This window comes from Mixophyes fleayi, chromosome 5 (genome assembly GCF_038048845.1).
Source record: "Mixophyes fleayi isolate aMixFle1 chromosome 5, aMixFle1.hap1, whole genome shotgun sequence".
NCBI classification, from domain to species: domain Eukaryota; kingdom Metazoa; phylum Chordata; class Amphibia; order Anura; family Limnodynastidae; genus Mixophyes; species Mixophyes fleayi.
Genome location: NC_134406.1, coordinates 269,687,351 through 269,706,830, shown reverse-complemented (window position 1 = coordinate 269,706,830; position 19,480 = coordinate 269,687,351). Strand labels below are relative to the sequence as shown.

At 42.1% G+C, this 19,480-nt stretch overlaps 1 protein-coding gene across 1 annotated transcript in view; it reads right to left on the bottom strand.

Moving 5' to 3' along the window:
- ADCYAP1R1 (ADCYAP receptor type I) overlaps positions 1 to 19,480 on the bottom strand; it is a 178,959-nt gene that overhangs the window by 101,317 nt on the left and 58,162 nt on the right. Inside the window, exon 2 of the mRNA XM_075214095.1 lies at positions 18,444 to 18,600. Within this exon, the coding sequence (XP_075070196.1) occupies positions 18,444 to 18,494 (51 nt within the window). The 5' untranslated portion in view covers positions 18,495 to 18,600. The remainder of the gene's footprint in view (positions 1 to 18,443; positions 18,601 to 19,480) is intronic.

Genomic DNA, 19,480 nt, shown 5'->3' with positions numbered 1-19,480 from the left:
ATCCATACTAATATGGGTCCAAGGCTTGGACGGAATGGGTAGTGGTCGCAGCAACCCTGCTGGAGTTCTGCGGGAGGATTTGAACTGAGAACATAAATCACAGGAAGCAATAAACTCTTTGACGTCTCTCCTCATTGAAGGCCACCAGTAACTTCGAGAGAGAATCTCAAAGGTCTTGTGTTCACCGGCGTGTCCAGAAAAACGAGAGGCATGGAACCACGAAAGGATTTTCCTCCTCAGAGTAGGAGGCACAAGGGTCTTCCCAAATGGTAGCATTTTGGTGGATGAAGCAGCCAGAGAAATACATTTGGGGTCTAGAATAGCATGGTTGGGAACCTCTTCTACATCAGAGGACGTCACAAAAGCTCGAGATAGAGCGTCAGCTTTCTTGTTCTTAGCGGCTGGTTTGAAGGTTATAATTAATTCAAAACGGGAAAAGAAAAGAGACCATCTTGCTTGACGAGGGTTCAAGCATTGGGCAGATTGCAAATATGACAAGTTCTTATGATCCGTGAAGATCGTCACCGGATGGCGAGCTCCTTCCAACAAGTATCTCCATTCCTCTAATGCAGCTTTGATGGCCAGCAACTCCTTGTCCCCGATAGTATAATTTTTCTCTGCGGGCAGGAGACCCCGAGAGTAGAAGGCACAAGGATGTAATTTTTGTTGCTCCGAGCGTTGGGAGAGAATAGCTCCTAAACCCACATTAGAGGCATCTACTTCTAGGAAGAAGGGGAGTGTCACATCAGGCTGTCGAAGAATGGGAGCAGACGAGAAGGACTCTTTGAGAATTTGAAAGGCTTGGAGAGCCTCAGATGACCATTGCTTAGTATTAGCCCCTTTCCGAGTTAGGGCCACAATAGGAGATGCAATGGATGAAAAGTCTTGAATGAAGCGTCTATAGTAATTGGCAAAACCTAAAAAACGCTGGATGGCACGAAGAGTAGTTGGCTGAGGCCAATGTAGTACAGCATTTACTTTATCTGGATCCATCTTCAGGCCAACTCCGGAAACTATATACCCCAAGAATGGAATCTGGGGTAACTCGAATGAACATTTTTCCAATTTACAGAACAATGAGTTTTTCCGTAGTCTGGAGAGGACCTCTGCCACATGTTGGTGATGAGAAGGCAGGTCCTGTGAGAAGATCAATATGTCGTCCAGGTAGACAACGACACATACATATAATAAGTCCCGAAAGATCTCATTGATGAAACCCTGGAAAACAGCGGGGGCATTACACAGCCCGAAGGGCATTACTAAATATTCGTAATGCCCATCTCTGGTGTTGAACGCGGTCTTCCATTCGTCACCGGAACGGATTCTAATTAAATTGTAGGCACCACGAAGATCCAACTTAGTAAATATCCGAGCTCCCTTGATGCGATCAAATAGCTCAGTGATCAGCGGAATGGGATACCGATTCTTGATAGTAATGGCGTTGAGTCCACGAAAATCTATACAAGGGCGCAATGATCCATCCTTCTTTTTGACGAAGAAGAACCCAGCTCCAGCGGGAGAGGTGGAAGGACGAATGAACCCACGCTGGAGATTCTCCTGTATGTACTCAGATGTGGCTTGAGTTTCAGGTAACGAGAGAGGATAGACCCGACCCCTGGGAGGAGTCTTGCCAGGTAGAAGGTCGATCGGACAATCCCAAGAACGATGAGGAGGAAAACGTTCAGACTGAGCTTTATCAAACACATCGGCAAATGAAGCATACTGAGGAGGGAGTCCCGGGGAGGAAGATGAGATGGAAGATTGCTGTACTTTAAGAGGAATAACTTGAGAAAGACAACGATGGTGACATTCAGACCCCCAAGACGTAACTTGAGGGGTGCGCCAGTCAATCTGGGGAGAGTGACACTGAAGCCATGGAAGGCCTAAGACAATCGGACTTGTCGTAACTGGAAGAATTAAAAACGAAATTTCTTCATGGTGTAGTACACCAATCTGAAGGGTTACTGGAGACGTACTCTGGGTGATGAGACCATTGATGAGGCGTGATCCATCGATAGCCGTCACAGTAATGGGTGTTTTTAAAGTGATCACTGGTAGGGACCATTGATTCACTAGTGATTTAGAAATGAAATTTCCTGCTGCTCCGGAATCAATCAATGCCTGTGACTCAAAGGATTTGGTAGCAAAGGAAATCGTAACATCAAAAGCGCAGACTTTAGATTTCATAGACAATGGAGAGGACTCCAGGGACCCTAACTTCACCTCTCCAGAACTAGTTAGGGCCTGGCATTTCCCGATCTCTTAGGGCAAGAGCTGAGCATATGCGTGGAATCAGCACAATAGATACAGAGTCTATTCTTTACTCTTCGTTTCCTCTCCTCTGAAGATAATTTGGAACGTCCTATCTCCATGGGAATCACAGAGGATGGAGCTGGACGAAATTGAGGGTTTAAACGAAGAGGTGCTTTGACAGCCGTTGTTTTCTCAGACTCTCTTTCACGAAATCTCATATCTACACGATGGCAAAGAGAGATCAAATCTTCTAGTGACGAAGGAAGCTCTTGGGTAGTCAGTGCATCTTTAATTTTATCGGAGAGCCCCTGCCAGAAGGCGGCAACTAATGCTTCAGTGTTCCACTGAAGTTCAGAGGCTAAGATCCTAAATTGAATGACATACTGTCCTACTGTATGGGAGCCTTGTCGCAAACGAAGGATGCTGGAAGCAGCGGAGGTCACACGACCTGGTTCATCGAACACACTTCGGAACGTGGAAATGAATTTGGCACTATCTTGTAGAATTGGATCGTTTCTTTCCCACAGAGGGGAAGCCCAAGCCAGGGCTTGTCCAGAAAACAATGAGATAAGATAGGCCACTCTGGAACGATGGGTAGAAAAATTTTGAGGTTGGAGTTCAAAATGGACTGAACATTGGTTAAGGAAACCTCTACAAGTTTTGGGGTCCCCGTCGTATTTTGACGGAGTAGGCAGGTGAAGCGTAGGAACTGTAGACACCTGGGATGGCACTGGGGAAACGGAGGAAAGCACAGGAGCTTCAATATTAGCTGTAACAGTCTGTCCAGATGTTCCTTGGGAGGTTAACGATTGGTAACATTGAAGTAACAGCTGTTGGCGAGCATCCTGTTGCTCCACACGGCTGACCAGATGCTGCAGCATCTCTTTAGCGGTAGGTTCCGTATCTGGGTCTGTCATGGCCTGATCTTACTGTCACGGGCACTAGGAGTCTTTACCCAGGGATCACCAGGTGATAGGCTTACCAGAGCAGTATAGGTGGTAATATGGTACTCTGGTAGCAGGGTGATCACGGAACAGGAAACAGCAAATGATGAGATGCTCAGGAAAGTCTATGACTAGCAGCACTGGCAATATGGAGGTAGTAATACACGAGGAACTGTATGGACAAAGGACACGTGAAGGTAGTCAGTGGTCTGCTGTAGCAAGTTGTACCACTGCTATAGTGAGGAGGAATGTCCAACAGAAACGAGGGGGTGATGAGCGTCAGCGGTCTGCGGATAGCAAGTTGTACCGCTGTCTGAGTGAAGGAATAGAATCCAAGTGGAGGTATCCGGGGTCAGTGGTCTGCGTTAGCAAGTTGTACCACTGCTATGTGAGAGGATACTGGAACAGGTGAAACTGGAAACAGGGGTCAGTGGTCTGCCACTAGCAAGTTGTACCACTGAATATATAAGTGAGGAGGTGCACGGGGAGAGACTGCAACACAAGATATACACGGGCACCTTAACTCTGATCCACAGTAATATGCACAATATATATGTATATATGACTGAACAGCACTGCCAATATAGAAAGTCTCTTGAAGTAATCCAACACGAGATAACACAGTCAATGATGGCAATAGACTCAGCGGATAGCAAACTCCAGAGGAGAACCAACACAGTCCAGCAAGGTATGCAATACACAGCACAGTCAATGGGAAGTATGCATACCGTGGTTCAGGAGAAGGCAGTCAGACAGGAGTGCAGAGATACCTGAACGGCAGGAGGCCGGCAGGATGCAAAGTCCCTGGATGGGTGAAGCGGTGGTCTAGCAGATGCAGCGCACAGGTAGGTAGACCAGCAGGGAACACAGGAAGGCGTGGAGAGCGGATCAGCAGTAGATGGATAAATAGCGCTGAGGAGTAACAGCAGCGGGTCTCTGCGGGAACACGGAGGTAGCCAATAGCAACCAGCAGGTGCAGTAACGATGGGACACGGGAGAGCAGAGTTGAACTGGAACTGTTGATCACGGAGAGTAGCGGGTAGCAATAGTGGCAGCAGACTCACGGAAACACGGGAGAGTTGACAAGGACTGAAGACTGAAGCGCACAGAGGCAGCGGATAGGAATCAGCCAAACAGTCACGATGAAACACGGACGGGTTGCAGGTTGAAGACTGTAGTGCACGGAGGCAGCGGATAGGAATCAGCTGGCAGTCACGATGATGAAACCCAGACGAGTTGCAGGTCGAAGACTGTAGTGCACGGAGGCAGCGGATAGGAATCAGCTAGCAGTCACGATGATGAAACACAGACGAGTTGCAGGTTGAAGACTGTAGTGCACGGAGGCAGCGGATAGGAATCAGCTAGCAGTCACATTCATGAACAGGTGAGTGGATGTGAATGAAAGACTGTAGTGCACGGAGGCAGCGGATAGGCATCAGCTAACAGTCCCAATGATACATGGTAGAGTTGAAGTGGTAGAAGACTGTAGTGCACGGAGGCAGCGGATAGGAATCAGCTCACAGTCACGATGATACAGTAGATGGTAGAAGTGGTATGGGAACCACAGTAGTAGAAGTGGTTTGGAAACCACAGAGGTAGAAGTGGTTTGGAAACCACAGGAATCAGCTGGGCTGAATAAACGAGGAAACACAGGAACACCTTCAGAGACTCATGAGGAATGAGACTCCAAGATCAGGCAACGTGGTGTTGACCACAGGTGCTTAATATAGGGAGTGTTGCCTGATCTGCCAATTAAGTTAAAGGAACATACACTGAAGCATTAGAAAGGGCTGCGCATGCGCAGTCCCTCAGGATGGAGGACGGCCACGGTTCCTAAATGTCCGGGAAGAAGCACTCACAGTCCGGTGAGTGACAAAATGGCTGTGCAGGCGAGGACAGATTTGCAAGCAGATGTATTTCCCCGCAGCGGCCAAAGACTCCACTTCTGTCCTGGCTGCAATCATTGCGTACGCGTGATAATAAGCCAGCGCCCACACAGGATAGGATGGCGCGATCGTAAGAGAGACCTCTACACTCTCTGATGACTCTGTACACAGACAAGGGCTGCCAACGCCTTCCTCCGCTATCGGAGACAAGCTTGTTAAATTGGACAAGGGCGCTGTTCCAATACAGGACTATGGCGATGGCGATATTCAGCTGTATTTTGGTCAAAGCAACATCTCCTGTCTTAGACCTTTGACAAATGCCTCCATTAGCTAAATTTGAGATATTCACCTTCAACCAACCCCCTTAGTGTCTTTTATAAGACCTGGAACTCACACCTACACCTACAACTTTCTATGAACCATCACAGCCTCTTAAAACGTTTTTTAATGAATGTTTAATCACGTATGATATACCAGTGATATGAACAACTTTATTTTGGTGTAGAACAATTTTATTTCCTTCAATATATAATTACTTGATGTTGTTTGATTAATATTGATAAATATTATCTGTTTATTTGATCATATTGTGTCTGTATAGAATACTTCCTTTTCCATTTCTATTTATCTATTTTTTTATGTCTAATTTTCATCATTATGTTTTCATAGACTTTCGCCTGTGACTTTAAGTTCATTATCTTATCGATTGGAAACCCTAAGTTTTTGGGCAGCATCTCTAGGTAACACATCATACAGAGACAATAGAAATATTCTATCATGCTATATTACCTGAAATATCCTCTATTATCAGCAGTACAGTGACAACCAAAAGGCATTGCCATTTACAAGCAACTTGACACCAGCAAGGTATACAAATCAAAATTTGCAAACACAGTAATATTTTCCATATGGACATCATTTTCCCCTCAATGTTTGGACATTTAAAACCCCCTCAGCTTCAATTTCGCAGCCTAAGTGTCCAATTCTGACTTTAGCCACTCGCCAGATGTAATCATCACTGAAGATGCTTTGTGCCTCTGAATATTGCTCCTGTAGAAGCATCTGCACTCGCCTATGTAGCCACAGCTACGGCTCACGATGGTTTCGGCAATCAGCGGAGCATTGTCTCGGCAAATTGCTTTGAGCTGCCAGATGGATGCTCCCCATTAAGCCAAAACTTGGAAATAAAAATTGAAGCTTTCTCAATTTATCTTCTGCATTCAATAGAAGGAAAAGGCAGTAATAATTATTTGTTGAACATGAATATTTTTTTTTTCCCCCTTTTGCTCAGTTCTCAGTTCTGCAGGAAATGTGAAAATTCTTCACTTCGGCTGCATCATAATGTTTTATTTAAATGCCGTTCAGTCCAATTGATGCTAATTCTCCTTCTATAATATACACTAAACAGTGTTTTTTTAAAAAAAAATTCATTATAGAACCAATCTGAATTTTTTTTTGCCCAGATACATTTATTGAATGAATTTTCTAAGGGTTATGATTCAATCCCTCAAGCTTTAACCATTTACTCTGGAGACTCCTTGTTCTTGGTCTGTTATTGTGTGAGTGGAAGAGAGCGGAATTGACACCACACAGTTATAGATTTTAATAGGAGAGTGTTTTTAAGGAAACTGCTGTCAGGGCTTTAAAAGACAATTGAGCGGTTAAAGCACTTGTATGACATCCTATCAGTTTTACTCATAGAAAAGAATGATTAGATGTCGTTCTTTAAACATGGAGTGAAACACGCACGTGTGACAGAGGCATAAGAGACACTACAACATTGTTGCAACATTGTAAAATACAAAGTAACAAGTCTTGGTTGACCGCTGTTTTATTGCAGGGGATGATTATTCAGAATGTTAATTTTTTTTGCCCAGAAAATCGTGGCCATTTGTAGGGATGAAACGCTCCCTTACAGGGGCAAACGCAAGATTTGTAGAGTGGGGTTTCCACACCACGCCGCTAGTGGGCGTGACCAGCATGCATGGGGGTGTAGCTGTAATTTTAGACAGTGCTTGGCTGCTCTCCAACTCTTCCAATCCCCATAATATACATGGGCAATGCTGCATGCACTACTGTTAGGTGCACGCAGCTCTCCCTTTTCAAGCAGAGCTGTGTGAAGCGGGAGCAGGGTCCAGCCACCTCAATTATACAGTGCCCAAGGCTTGGAGGGGGGTTTCCAGGCACTAGGACACCCCCCTCGGTTTGCCTACGCCTTAGTGTAACATACACTTCAGAGATTCAGCGGTCAGAATACTGCTTGTAAGACTTTGACTGTGGAATTCATCTTAATGTTACACTGCGAAAGAGAATTATCAGGAAGACTCGTATTCCTGGCCAGAAAACCACTGAGCTAAAAATCACCCATCTGACGCTGCCCCAAGGAACAGAGGGTGATGTCAGAGCGCTGACGATTATATTTTCAAAAATGAATTGATGTACAGAGGTAATGAGGAATGGAAGCCTTACATGCAGACAATCCCCAAGTACCATCCCCAAGTCACTGCGAGGAGCTCTGCTAAACAATTTAACAATGATGTCAGGGACAGTGTGGGGAAAGGAGAGGGGGAATTTTAACTTACTATATTTTTAATCTGCCCCCGGCTTCCAGTCAATGGTGTTAAATGATGCAATTGCCCAGAGTTAGTGAAATCACTTACGGGTATCTTAACTCTTAAATGATTACTTCTCTTTAGTGGAATAAGTTTTAGGACATTTGTCTGGAATCGACTACTTAACATGCAAATAGATTGTTAAATACAGACAGTCCCTAGTAACATCTGTAACAATGGAAACAAGATGTGGACAGCACATAATGTTTCTACAGCTGTAGAGGTTGTTAAGGAGTGTCTGGGATAGATTTATCAAACTTTCTAAAAGGGATAAGTGGAGGTGTTGCCATTAGCAACAGATTCTAGATGTCACTTATCTAGAATGTAGCTGAAATATGATTGATCTCTGCCTCAATTCACCTCTCATTACCTCCTCCCATGATCGCCTCCAAGACTTCTGCCGTGCTGCCCCCATTCTTTGGGGCAGCATGGTGGCTCAGTGGTTAGCACTCCTGCCTCTCAGTGCTGGATTCATGAGTTCGATTCCCAACCATGGCCTTACCTGTGTGGAGTTTGTATGTTCTCCCCGTGTTCGCGTGGGTTTCCTCCTCGTGCTCTGGTTTCCCCTTACACTCCAAAAATATATTAGTAGGTTAGTTGGCTGCTATCAAATTGACCTTAGTATCCCTCTCTGTCTCTGTATGTTAGGGATCTTAGACTGTAAGCTCTAATGGGGCAGAGACTGATGTCAATGATATCTCTGTGCAGCGCTGCGGAATTAGTGGCGTTATATAAATTGATGATGGTGATGAGCTCCCTATCCAGTCTCACTTGACTCTCCCCCAACCTCCAGTCCTTTAAACGCTTACTCAAAACTATTTTTTTTAAACTTGTTTATCCTACCGCCTCTTAACCATTCCATCCATCGCTTCCTCTTCCTCTCTTGCTATCTACATTTTCTCCCAGTTGGTCCTACTGTCTCTCACCCCCCTCCCTGCTTCTAGAATGTAAGCTCTCGCGGGGAGGGTCCTCTCTACCTTACCTTCCACGTCTGTCTACTGTCTGGCTCCCTCGTTTGTCCTGTCATGTCTGCTACACTCTGTGTGAGTCCCCATGGCATTACTCACACTCATCTTTGCTACTTATGTGTATTACCTCATCTATTTGGTACTTGCTTCTGTATCCAGCGCTACGGAGTCTGTGGCACCTTATAAATAAATAAATTAATAAATAATAAAAATAATAGCTAATTCCTTTTTAGAAGGTTTGATAAATCTCCCCCTCAGCCTTTATGGAATTACTTTTTATTGAGGTATAGCCTCATTTAGGCATTAAATTAACCCTGAACCTGAGGGAATATTGGCATTTCATTATTTATTCCATTATTAAATCTGCAATATGCAATATCTGCTTTTAGGACTTAAAATGGGGACACCCCTAACAATACTCCATTTTTTAATTTTCGTAATGTAGCTTTGCAAATTCAAATCTTGTTTTTTTGCACTGCTCCGCAGAAATAGTCACGGCAGTAAGGAACGCAAGTTCCTTAGCAAAAAATGCAATCGCTCCGCACTCTACTCTACCTATGCAGTGCAAACTTCTGTCCCTCCACAATCTTCCTTAGCAAAGTCATCCACATTGGCGGAAATACAGGCCCGCCAGCGGTTTTCTGCTTTGTAAATTGGGCTCACTGTGTTATCTGTTGCAGACAGAAGAGGCCTAAGTCATTAAGGAAAGCAAAAAGCAAAAAAAGAAGTAACTTTGCTCCTGGACAAACCATGTTACATTGGAGGGGGAGGTAAATTTAAAATGTGAGGACAGATTTATAGTTGGGGTAGGACATGTCCTAGATCAATTTTATATTTTTAATGTAATAATAAAGCTATCAAGTATTTGTGTGTTACATGAAGAAACAGCCAGTGTTTATCTTATGTGCAAAATAATAAACTAATTTGCACCCCTTGCAGTGTAACATGGTTTGTCCAGGAGCAAACTTACTCCTTTTTTTGCCTTACTCTCCTTAATGACTCAGGCCCTAGGTGTATTAGTAAAACATGCTTGCGGCTTTGTATGTAATATCTTCTGCTTATTTCCAGTATTACTGCAAACATTTTACATTTATATTATGCATGGCATTTAGCATCTAATTTTCAGTTTTTGGACAATTCATGCCCATCAATATGTTGACAGATTGCTATGTAAACATTATCAACTGCAGGTTTTATATCAGATTTTACTGGGTCACCTGTATTTTTGCTTAATTTTGCCTAATTACTTTCACAATACAACTAAATGTGCTGCTCTATTACATGAGAACAGATTTTGCTTACTCTTGCGCTTGCTTTCAGGTGCAAAACTCTACTTTTTCAGTTTTGTGCCAAAGGTATTACCTAACGTCATTATGAAGACTTTTTGCTGGACCTAGCATGTAAAGTGAAAAAATTGTGTGCACAAATGAAACTATTGAGTGGAAAAAGCTCACGTGACTAACTCACTATATGGGGGGGTATTCAATTGACCGCAAGTTTTTCTTTTCCCCGCAGCGTTAAAAAAAATTGTGGGTTTTTAACTGCTATAGCGACCGTTTTTAGTTAACGCACTGTGAAAACTCGTGCAATTCAATTGAAAAAGAGGGAACGCTGCCCCCGCCCATTAATCATTGTGTTTGCGAGTTTTTAGGGAGTGAAGGGGAGTTTTAACGCGGTCATGTATAACACAAAAAAAAGGATTTGCATACATTTACAGTACTTTCTTTAGCATATTTTTTTATTTAACTATTTTTTTACTATAGAATCATCTATACCATGTTAAAACACATTAGTGCAAACATATTTGTACCAAAAACATACATAAATATATTTAATTAGTGATTTTTTAAAATTATCTTTTCCCAAGAAAATCAACTTTTACTTGTTAGGCATTAGTGATAAACATAAGTTTATCTTTTATTTCTCATTATTACATGATTTCAAATAGTTTTCAGAGGTTTTTTATTTTTAACACACCCCAAAGAGGTGCGAGATAAAACAGCATATTTGCCTGTATAACGCGCTGCGTTAAAAAAACAATTTAATAGCTTTTAACGCGGCTGCCTCTCGCACACCCTATACTTTCAATAGACCGTCTACTGGAGTGCGAGAGGACCGTTTCATGAAAAAAACCGGAGCGTTAAAAATGGAATTGAATCGCGGGTAAAGTTAACCCGCTCGAAAATGATAAAAAAAAAAACAGCGTTAAAATTACTTCATGCAGTCTTAAAAACAAACTTGCGGTCAATTGAATACCCCCCTATGTCTTCAAACATAGATAGGGTGAAGACGGGAAAGCGTGAAGTTTCCTGAACTCTAGAAACTTCAATAATAACGGTGAAAACTAATAAAAGAATTTAATAAAATTGTAGTAATAAAGTACTATGTAGTATGTAATGAAGTATGACATAATGACATAAAGAAGTATGTCTTTTTATTGGATTAGTCATGGATATTGCCTTTATGTTATTAATAATGTTTTATTTTTTTATATAATTATTGACTATTCAAGGTTTTATTCATTTATTTCTTAAATTGTATTCCTTTTTTTTTTAACTTTATTATTAACCTGTTCTCATCAGAATATGTTTGTCGTGCATCAAAACTAATTTTCATCCAAATAGCCTTGAGAAATCATTGCGCACACACCCCATATTAGACGATGGACACAGGCTTGGTGCGCTAAAGCTAGTTCTCTGGTTCCGTCACTAAGACTGCTGCCTGCATATTCTACTTTATAAACACTCATCTTGGCTTCTTTCTCCCACATTTCTTTCTGCTTCCGTACTTGCAGTTCCTCCCAGTAATTTGTCATTTATTGACTTCTCAGTTCTCACTGGGCTGAGCTACAGCGAGAAAATGAAGCTGTTGTTAGGAGGAGATCTGGGGGTATATTTACTAAACTGCTAGTTTGAAAAAGTGGAGATGTTGCCAATAGCAACCAATCAGATTCTAGTTATAATTTATTAAGTACATTCTAGAAAATGACAGCTAGAGTCTGATTGGTTGCTATAGGCAACATCTCCACTTTTGCAAACCCGCAGTTTAGTAAATATACCCTCATGTTGTTCAGAAAACATTTGTAGTGTTTTGTCTTTAAACTTACTCTAAGAAATGTGTTGCATACTAATAAGAATTAAGTCTGTTGGCGCCACATGTATCTTGCGGAAAATTTGTACAACTTGTGTCTGTATTTTGAATTGTGCGTATCTTACACTTGTACCCTCTTGCGTTTATGTGTTTGTTTAACACAGTTGTAGTCTGGAGACACAAGTCAACTAGCGGTTCATCCAATTTTGGATTACTCTTACCACTTAGGCAGCTTATCATTGGGCATCCAATAGGCTTGATGAAATTTTAGTTTGATGCATTGATGTATCTATATCAATATCAGCCCTTTCTACACTGAAAACCTATAGTGATAGGGCTTCACCCTATCAAAAGCTTTCGACTAGCGTTAGGCCTTGCCAGTGAACAGATTCACTAGTTTTCTCTATCGAAAATTTTGCTTTGCATGGGGAAGCCTATTTAACACATACCCCACAATCCTTGTTTTACTATTGTCATCTCAGGGTGGCGATAGCATAGATAATGTTTGAAATAAATACTTCTAAGTCATTATTTAAATTTAAAAAACAAAACAAAACTTTTTTTTCTATTTATTGTACCTTTTCAGCAAATGGTTTGGGCTTCCAGTCCCTCTGTGCATCTGTGAGCCAGAGAACAAGATCACGTGTATGCATAGGCCCTGAGAAATACTCAAATAAGCCTTACCTGGGTATCATTCAGCGGCTTTTTTTTTTTTTTTAAATAACAAATTCCGACGATAAAATATTTTCTGTAAGCAGATTAATAAGTAGGGGCCTAAAGCAAGCTCATAGTATATACTGTGACAAAGAGACTTATTTACCACACCTCTCCTGCAGAGGAGTAGATATAATCCCATGGAGTCTGCAGGAACAGGCTGCAGACAGGGTTAAATTCCGTCTTGGTTTCTTTTGCAGCACACATGGTTTGTTGCCTTCTGCCATTGGTTGGTCCTGCTTAGGTGGAGGATAAAACACTATCTGCTCTTGTAGGCGGAGTGACCGATGCCGATGAGTTGGCCGTTGGCTATGGAGGTGAACTGTATCTAGCTACAGCGAAGGTCGCCTAGTGTCATCCAGTTAAAAGTCTCCTATGCACCATAAAAGCTACCTTTTTCCAAGCAAGAAGTTGTCTGTGCCTGTCTTTTGCCAGGTGTCAGTATCAGAATACACACACACTATATTCATGACAACATGTTTTCTTGTCCTGGCCTCACGTATTTATTGTCTTTGATAAATACATCAAGCAATATCTATGGAAACGAATCCGACTGAATTATCACTGACTGTTAAAACACCTGCATTGCAGTCAAGTTTAATATTCACTTTCAACACTGAGCCAATTTTATGACTCATGATTGTCATTGTTTCTCGAGAGCCTTTTGTAACCTAAAAGAATGGCACTTGAAATAATTTCTCCTATGGTTTGTAAAGATGACTTAGGTTAATAAAATATCATTGCTGTACTTTTACTGCCGAAACCTGAAGAAAAAACAGCGGGGCTCGGCACAAAAAAATGCATTATCCAAGCAGGAGTGAGCTGATTAATTCTTTGTGATTATTGCAGAACACAACACGTGAAGATGTAGAAAGTAAAAATATAATAACAAGTTTTTCACTGAATATTGTTTTTGCTGTCAATATTATTTTAAGTTTTAGGTCTGATTAAAATCAGACTAAATTTTTTTCCTGCCGTACGCAAGATATCCGCTATTGAACTGACTACAACCTCAGTTTCTGTCCAACGGTCCAGGTGAGAACTTGTTACAAAGTATCAATTGTCTGAGACAAAAGCTTTAAAAAATTTAACAATTGGAAGTTTTGGAAGAAGGTGGAGTCTGTTATAGCGAAGGTAACTATAACTATATCTATGGAGAATGTTTATTTATTGCACAGCCATAGGAATATTGGGTAGTTTGAGATGGTTCCCGTTTATTGGAGACAAACAACTACCTCAAACTCAACATATCCACAAATTAAAATTATCTTTCCACTGCCCAGTGTCACATCCCTCATCCCATCCCCCTTAAAGTTGATGGTGCCACCCTGTCCCCTTTTCCCCATGCGTGCCGCCTGAGGGTGATCATTGGCTCTGACCTCAACATCATTCCCCACATTCAGTCCCTTGCTCAATCCTGTCACTGTCACCTTTCCAATGCTGCAAATATTCCCCCTTCCCTCTCCCCAGATGTCACCAAGACCATCGTCTACTCACTTTTGATCTCCCACCTTGATTAATACAACCTCCTCCTCTCTGGAATGTCTGTTCCATGTCTGTGCCGACTGCAATCTGTCCTGAATGCAACATCATGACTAATCTTTCACTCCCACCATTCCTCTTCCACTGTGCCTGTCTGCAAAGGCCTCCATTGACTCCCTATTCTTTCCAGAATTCAAGATGCTTATCCTCACGTATAAAGCAGTTGTTAATGCATCCCCCTCTTACTTCTCACACCTTGTCATTAAATACTACCCTATTCAACCACATTGTTCTGCCAATAACCGTTGCCTCTCTTCCTCTCCAATCACCATCTCACACTCCCACCTTCAGGACTTTGCCAATCACCAACTCACACTCCCACCTTCAGGACTTTGCCAATCACCATCTCACACTCCCACATTTAGGACTTTGCCAATCACCATCTCACACTCCCACATTTAGGACTTTGCCAATCACCATCTCACACACCCACCTTCAGGACTTTGTTTGCACTGCTCCAGACCTTTGTAACTCCCTTCCCCGCCTAAATGACCCAACCTTCAATCTTTCAAACGCACCCTCAGAACATACCTTTCAGGATTGCCTACCCCATTCCATCCAAAAGACAACTCCATCCTCACGTTCCACCTACCCCTTCCTCTCCTTTACCCCCACATGTATTGTCTCCATTTGCTTCCAAGCTCCATCAAAAGCAACTCCTACTCTCGCTCCCTCTACCTCTTGCTCTTCCTTTCCTCCATCCCTATCATCCCTGTTTCCTTCCCTGCCCCTCTTGACTTTTAGCTTTCATGAGTTTGGCCCTCTGACCTCCCATCCTTTGACCTAGTTTTGTCTTCTAACCTAGTTGATTTCTCTATAGTCTCTTGTATTGACTTTTACTGATCCTATTGGTTTTCTTGCCCCTTACTTATCTAAATTTTGTTCTGTTTATATTTTGTTGATTGTGCGGTGCTGCCGAATCTCTCACATAAATGATGAAGATGATGGGTTAGGAAAGGGAATTCCACTAAGTTGTAGTTATCTCTGCCGCTGTAAGTAAAACTAAACATTAGGTACTTAACTACAAATGGATATCTAGGGGTAAATGTATTAAGCGGATATTGCAAGTCGACGATATTCGGTGACTTTGCAGGGGACATTTAAAATGGCTTTCAAGGCAAAGCTTGAAGAATGCGCTGTTTAATACATTTACCCCCTAAGGTAGTCCAACATTTGCAAAAACTTTTTTTTAACAAATTTTATTTACACAGAGCTCTGATAACTATTTTGTGGGTTGAACTAACATTCATCTCCATGCAGTCTATCACTTGGATTTTGGTCTAATTTGAAAAAATGACTTCTTTCTATGTAGACCATTTATAACTTGTATATGGTACATACAACAAAATATCTTGGTTTGCGCTGATCGATGGCCCACCCAGCACACTTCTAGGTGCAAGACCGCTCTCCGTTATTGAGAGACACCTCTGCAAAGATGATCTTTCCCGGTGCACTGTACAAACCTATAAACTTCTTGTCAAACTTCAACCTTCTACCCCTTTAGGATCACCACTCTCTATCAAAATAACTTTTTACTTTATCCTCCTAAAATGAAGCCTCTTTATTGACTTATATCAATCAGAGAGTGAGGGTACAGAAAGACTCTCTTCCTTACAGGTGGAAGGTTTTTAATACGCAGCTATGAATGCACCTGTAAACGTGGTGCAGCAACAGGATTCAACGTGGTTACACCCCCATGCACCTGTATGATTTTTCCAGGTAGATGTGAAGGCACCATACCATCGCCAAAGGCTTAGCTAGCAGTGTGGGATCTCTGCAAGGGGTTGTCAGTGCAAATAGGACATCAGTGGGCAGCGGGAAATATCTCTGTGCAATGTGCATGATGCAGCGATCACTGACCAGTATGTATTGCAGTGTCAGACTGAGGCTGCGTTATACACTAGGTAATGGTGTGTGCATTCTGTGTTGGTGGGCCCCCGGCTCAGTTGTTGCCCATTGGCCCTGGAGCCGCAGCTATCCCACTGATGCACAAAATGAATCATCATCCACTTTACATCATTTTTAACAAATGTCCCAGAGCAAATGATGAGAGGAAGAAAATCTGTGGCTATATGTTGATAACAGGGGGGCTCCTAAAGAAAGCGCCCCCCTCATTGGGCAGCACGGTGGCTCAGTGGTTAGCACTTCTGCCTCACAGCACTTGGGTCATGAGTTCAATTCCCGATCATGGTCTTATCTGTGTGGAGATTTGTATGTTCTCCCCGTGTTTGCGTGGGTTTTCTCCGGGTGCTCCGGTTTCCTCCCACACTCCAAAAACATACTGGTAGGTTAATTGACTGCTATTAAAATTGCCCTTAGTTTCTCTTGGTCTGTGTATGTATGTATGTTAGGGAATTTAGACTGTAAGCTCCAATGGGGCAGGTACTGATGTGAGTGAGTTCTCTGTACAGCGCTACAGAATTAGTGGTGATATATAAATAAATAGATGATGATGATAAATGCTCTAGTAAGGGGAAGGGCCATATTTGAAAAACTTTGAGATTGAGAACATGTTTCAATAAACATTTGGAAATACGTAATGTATTTATATAATATTATTTTTCTGCTATCTCCAGCCAATGATATTAAAGAGTCTCTTACAAGGTTACGATTTTTAGCATGATAGATTTGGGGCTATTTTGGAAAAAGCAATTGTTACAGTGTGGGAGTAAGAGCAGCAGAAGGAACTGGATCTTAGGAGACGTTAAAAACTGAGTCATAAGGTGTAGACAGGGGCAAAATATATTTCTGCACCTTGGTGCCTCATTCCCTAGTTCTTCCAGTGTGCAGCCTTAGTTTTACATGACAATCTATGGTCTTAATTTACTCCCTTCAACTCTTCTAAGCTTCTATGGAATGTGAGTGTATTTTTGGCGCAGTACTGTTTGATTTGTTCCAAGTCAAAGTATTACACAATAAATCTATTGATTTGTTTCAGTTGTTTGTGGCTATATTTTATAACAGTCAAGAAAAGTAAAACTCAGTCTCCCTGTAGGTTTGTAGTAAATAGGCAGGAACAGCCCAACTTTATCACATGACTCTTCTTAGTAGCATTTATTAAGCTCTTAATACCTTCCCTGATCTGGGGGTAAATGTATCAAGCTGAGAGTTTTCCTGCGGGCTTGAAAAACCAATCAGATTCTAGCTATCATTTACTTAGTACATTCTACAAATTGATAGCAAGAATCTGATTGGTTGCTATAGGCAACATCTCCACTTTCCCAGAATTAAACAGCAGGGTGTGGGCGAATTCCATCAATAATTCCTACATTTGCCCCCTGGATTTCCCCTTCAGAATCTCGCAGAGGGAGGCATACAAAGTAGGCAAATATGTGTAGAAGAACGTCTTTAATGTCTTACCTGTGGCTTGCCGCCAATTCCCTCACCAACCCTAGTATGCCAGTTTTGGAGATAGAGGGACTATGTTCAGGGGAGGGCTGGCAAATTTTAACCTGGGAGACGAGACTCGGCTTAGCAGCCTATTAAAGGGACAAAAAGTGCAGGTAGCCCAGTCATCCAGCCCAAGGTAGCCTACCTGGTGGGGCAGCCCCTGACTATGCTCTATTCTCCTGGGCACACTGTGCAATGACACTATGAAATTAGTACTAGATGGGTGCTGGGAATTGATTTTCGGTATGTAAGCATAGGCAAACCGAGAGGGGGGGGGGGGTGGTAAGTGCCTGGAAACCCCCCTCCGAGCCTCGGGCACTGTATAATTGAGGTGGCTGGACCCTGCTCCCACTTCACACTGCTCTGCTTGAAAAGGGAGAGCTGTGTGCACCTAACAGTAGTGCACGCAGCATTGCCCATGTATAATATGGGGATAGGAAGAGTTGGAGAGCAGCCAAACACTGTCTAAAGTTATAGTCACGCCCCCATGTATGCTGGTCACGCCCACTGGCGGCATGCTGTGGAAACCCCCCACTACAAATCCTGCATTTGCCCCCGGTAAGGAAGCAGGCTGGAAGAGGCATGGGTGAAGGGGGAGAGTTCCCTTCCTCACCCAAATCAATGTTAAAAAACAAAAATTTGGACTGCTCTCCAAAGTTGGCCACCTTGCATTGTTTTGGGCCGACCCCACATTTCGAATGTAAATTATATTATTCTTAAACATTTTCAGCAAGATATTATTTATTTCTGATATTAGTAAACAATAGAATAATAGTGTAATACACACAGAATAAATGTTGAGGAAAAATGAAACATCAACAATTTTTAGCTGTTTATTTTATGGGTCTTATTTTTAGTTACTTTAGAATTTTTTTTAGATCTATAATTTCCCTTGGACACAGTGCATTTACTGTAATCGTTCGTTGTTACATTGTTTATGTCGAGCTCAGCACTTTTTTAGTCTCATTATGAAAATGCAGACAGAACGCAGCGAACGTATTTAATGCTGCCATATATTAACATTATATTGTGCTGGATACATACCAGAGAGGAAGCCACAATGAAGAATATGTACAGTCTGAGAATGAGCTCCATTTTCACCTGCGGGAACTCGCCTTGAAATACGCTGTTGTGTTATGCTAGCCGTGGAGTAAAAAAAAAAATCCACACAACAAAGGATTCAGATCTTTAGCCCAGGAATCTGTAACAAATACAATAAAAAGGGTTCAAAGAAATAGTCAAGAAATTATACCAATACAGCTTATGTACTGCTAGAAAAATGACAGTAAAATTGAACTATAGAATATGAATGTATTTTTCTTTGAAAGGCAGTTGAAGCCTAAGTGTATGTAAAGGATGTGTAATAAAAGCAAGGGCTACAGAGATGAATGTATTGGCAGCACTACAGACATTCTGCCGCATACCAAATCCTGACCTTTCTATTTCTTTATTCAGTTGATATAATTTCTAGACAGTGTCAGCCCTGCCCTCTGCATTTCAGTACATTTGTGTGAATTATGTAATGGGTGTTTTCATGCTGGAAAAAAATTAACTTAAAAGCGTTCAATCGCATTCCTGCCTTAGGGCCGCTCGTAAGACGGTGGCTGTGTTCGTGATTGGCCAGAAACATGAAAACAGGGGGGAGGGCGCTCCGGGATAATTCAAGGGATTGGATGGGGGCTATGGGTAACTGATCATGGCGCCATCTTCTGCCCACAATGTGAAATTGATTTCAAGGGGCAGAATGAATTGTAAAAAAAAAGTCACAGCACAGTGGGCCGGAACGGCTGCGAGATGCTTAGCGGCAATTTTTTGGGGTGAATTATCCGTTGACTTTCACTCACACCCTATAAAGACGCGAGTGTTCCTTTTTACCATATAAATGGTAAAAATGTGCTGGAGGAACATCACGACTAATTGAATCTGCCGCCAAATGTTCCCTTAAGTACTCAAAAGCTCCAAATTATTCTAAATGTTAGTAGCCAGTAGTTACTTAATGTAACATTCTTTTTGACCGTCATTAACAAAAAAAAGGAAAGCAGAGCTTGGGGGGAGGGTGTATACACATTTATGTGTCTGGC